At 59.3% G+C, this 885-nt stretch overlaps 1 protein-coding gene across 1 annotated transcript in view; it reads right to left on the minus strand.

Moving 5' to 3' along the window:
• Positions 1-859, minus strand: part of LOC122544771 (A disintegrin and metalloproteinase with thrombospondin motifs 5-like) — a 38,423-nt gene extending 37,564 nt beyond the window's left edge. Inside the window, exon 1 of the mRNA XM_043684097.1 lies at positions 389-859. Coding sequence (XP_043540032.1) covers positions 389-859 — 471 coding nt within the window. The remainder of the gene's footprint in view (positions 1-388) is intronic.
• Between the last annotated feature and the right edge of the window lie 26 nt (positions 860-885).

The raw sequence follows: 885 nt of genomic DNA on the forward strand, positions 1-885 counted from the left end.
TGTGGGTGAGCGTGTGTGAGAGAGAATGTGTCTGTACGTGTGTGTCTGTGTGTCAGTGTGTGAGCATGTCAGGATGAGTGTGCGTTAGTATGTGGGTGAGTGCGTGTGAGAGAGAATGTGTCTGTACGAGTGTGTGTGTATCTGGGTGTAAGTGTATATGTGTGTCAATGTGTGAATTTGTGCGTGCTTGTGTTGGAGTGTCTGTGAGTCAGTGCGTCTGTATGTGTGCGCATGTGTCAGGGTGTGTGTGTTAGTGCGTCTGTATGTGTGCGCATGTGTCAGGGTGTGTGTGTTAGTGCGTCTGTATGTGTGTGCGTGTGTCAGGGTGTGTGTGTTAGTGCGTCTGTATGTGTGCGCGTGTGTCAGGGTGAGTGCGACGGGTACCTACCTCTCGTGTCAGGAGCACGGCTGCATCATATTTCTCGCCTGCCCACTCTGGCCTGGCGCGCATCTGCCTCTGCCACTCACAGAAGTTGTGCAGGCTCTGCTGGGCTTCCTGCAGGACCTCAGGCCCCTCGCTGCTGTGACGCATCACCAGGATTCTGGTCACTGCCAGCCGTACATCACTGGCCAGGGACGGGTGACGATACAGGCGGTCAGCTGCAGCAAACAGCACCAGCAGGTACTCCCTGATATCGGAGCCCAACGCCTGGTACAGGCTGAAATCCGCCACCACCAGCAGCTCCACGTGGCGCGTCCTGGAGATCGAACGCCCCCTCCGAGACTTGGTGCCACCGGGAGGGACAGAGGCAACCCAGCCCGGCACGGCCACAGCCTCCCAAGAGAGCGCCGGGCCAGCCGCGCACCGCGACAGACCCTCCGGCTCGCGCCAGTCCGGAGAACCCTTGCAGTCCCCCATCGCGGCCAGCGCCAAGGGAAGCAGGA

The sequence above is a fragment of the Chiloscyllium plagiosum genome, chromosome 51 (genome assembly GCF_004010195.1).
Source record: "Chiloscyllium plagiosum isolate BGI_BamShark_2017 chromosome 51, ASM401019v2, whole genome shotgun sequence".
Classification (NCBI taxonomy): domain Eukaryota; kingdom Metazoa; phylum Chordata; class Chondrichthyes; order Orectolobiformes; family Hemiscylliidae; genus Chiloscyllium; species Chiloscyllium plagiosum.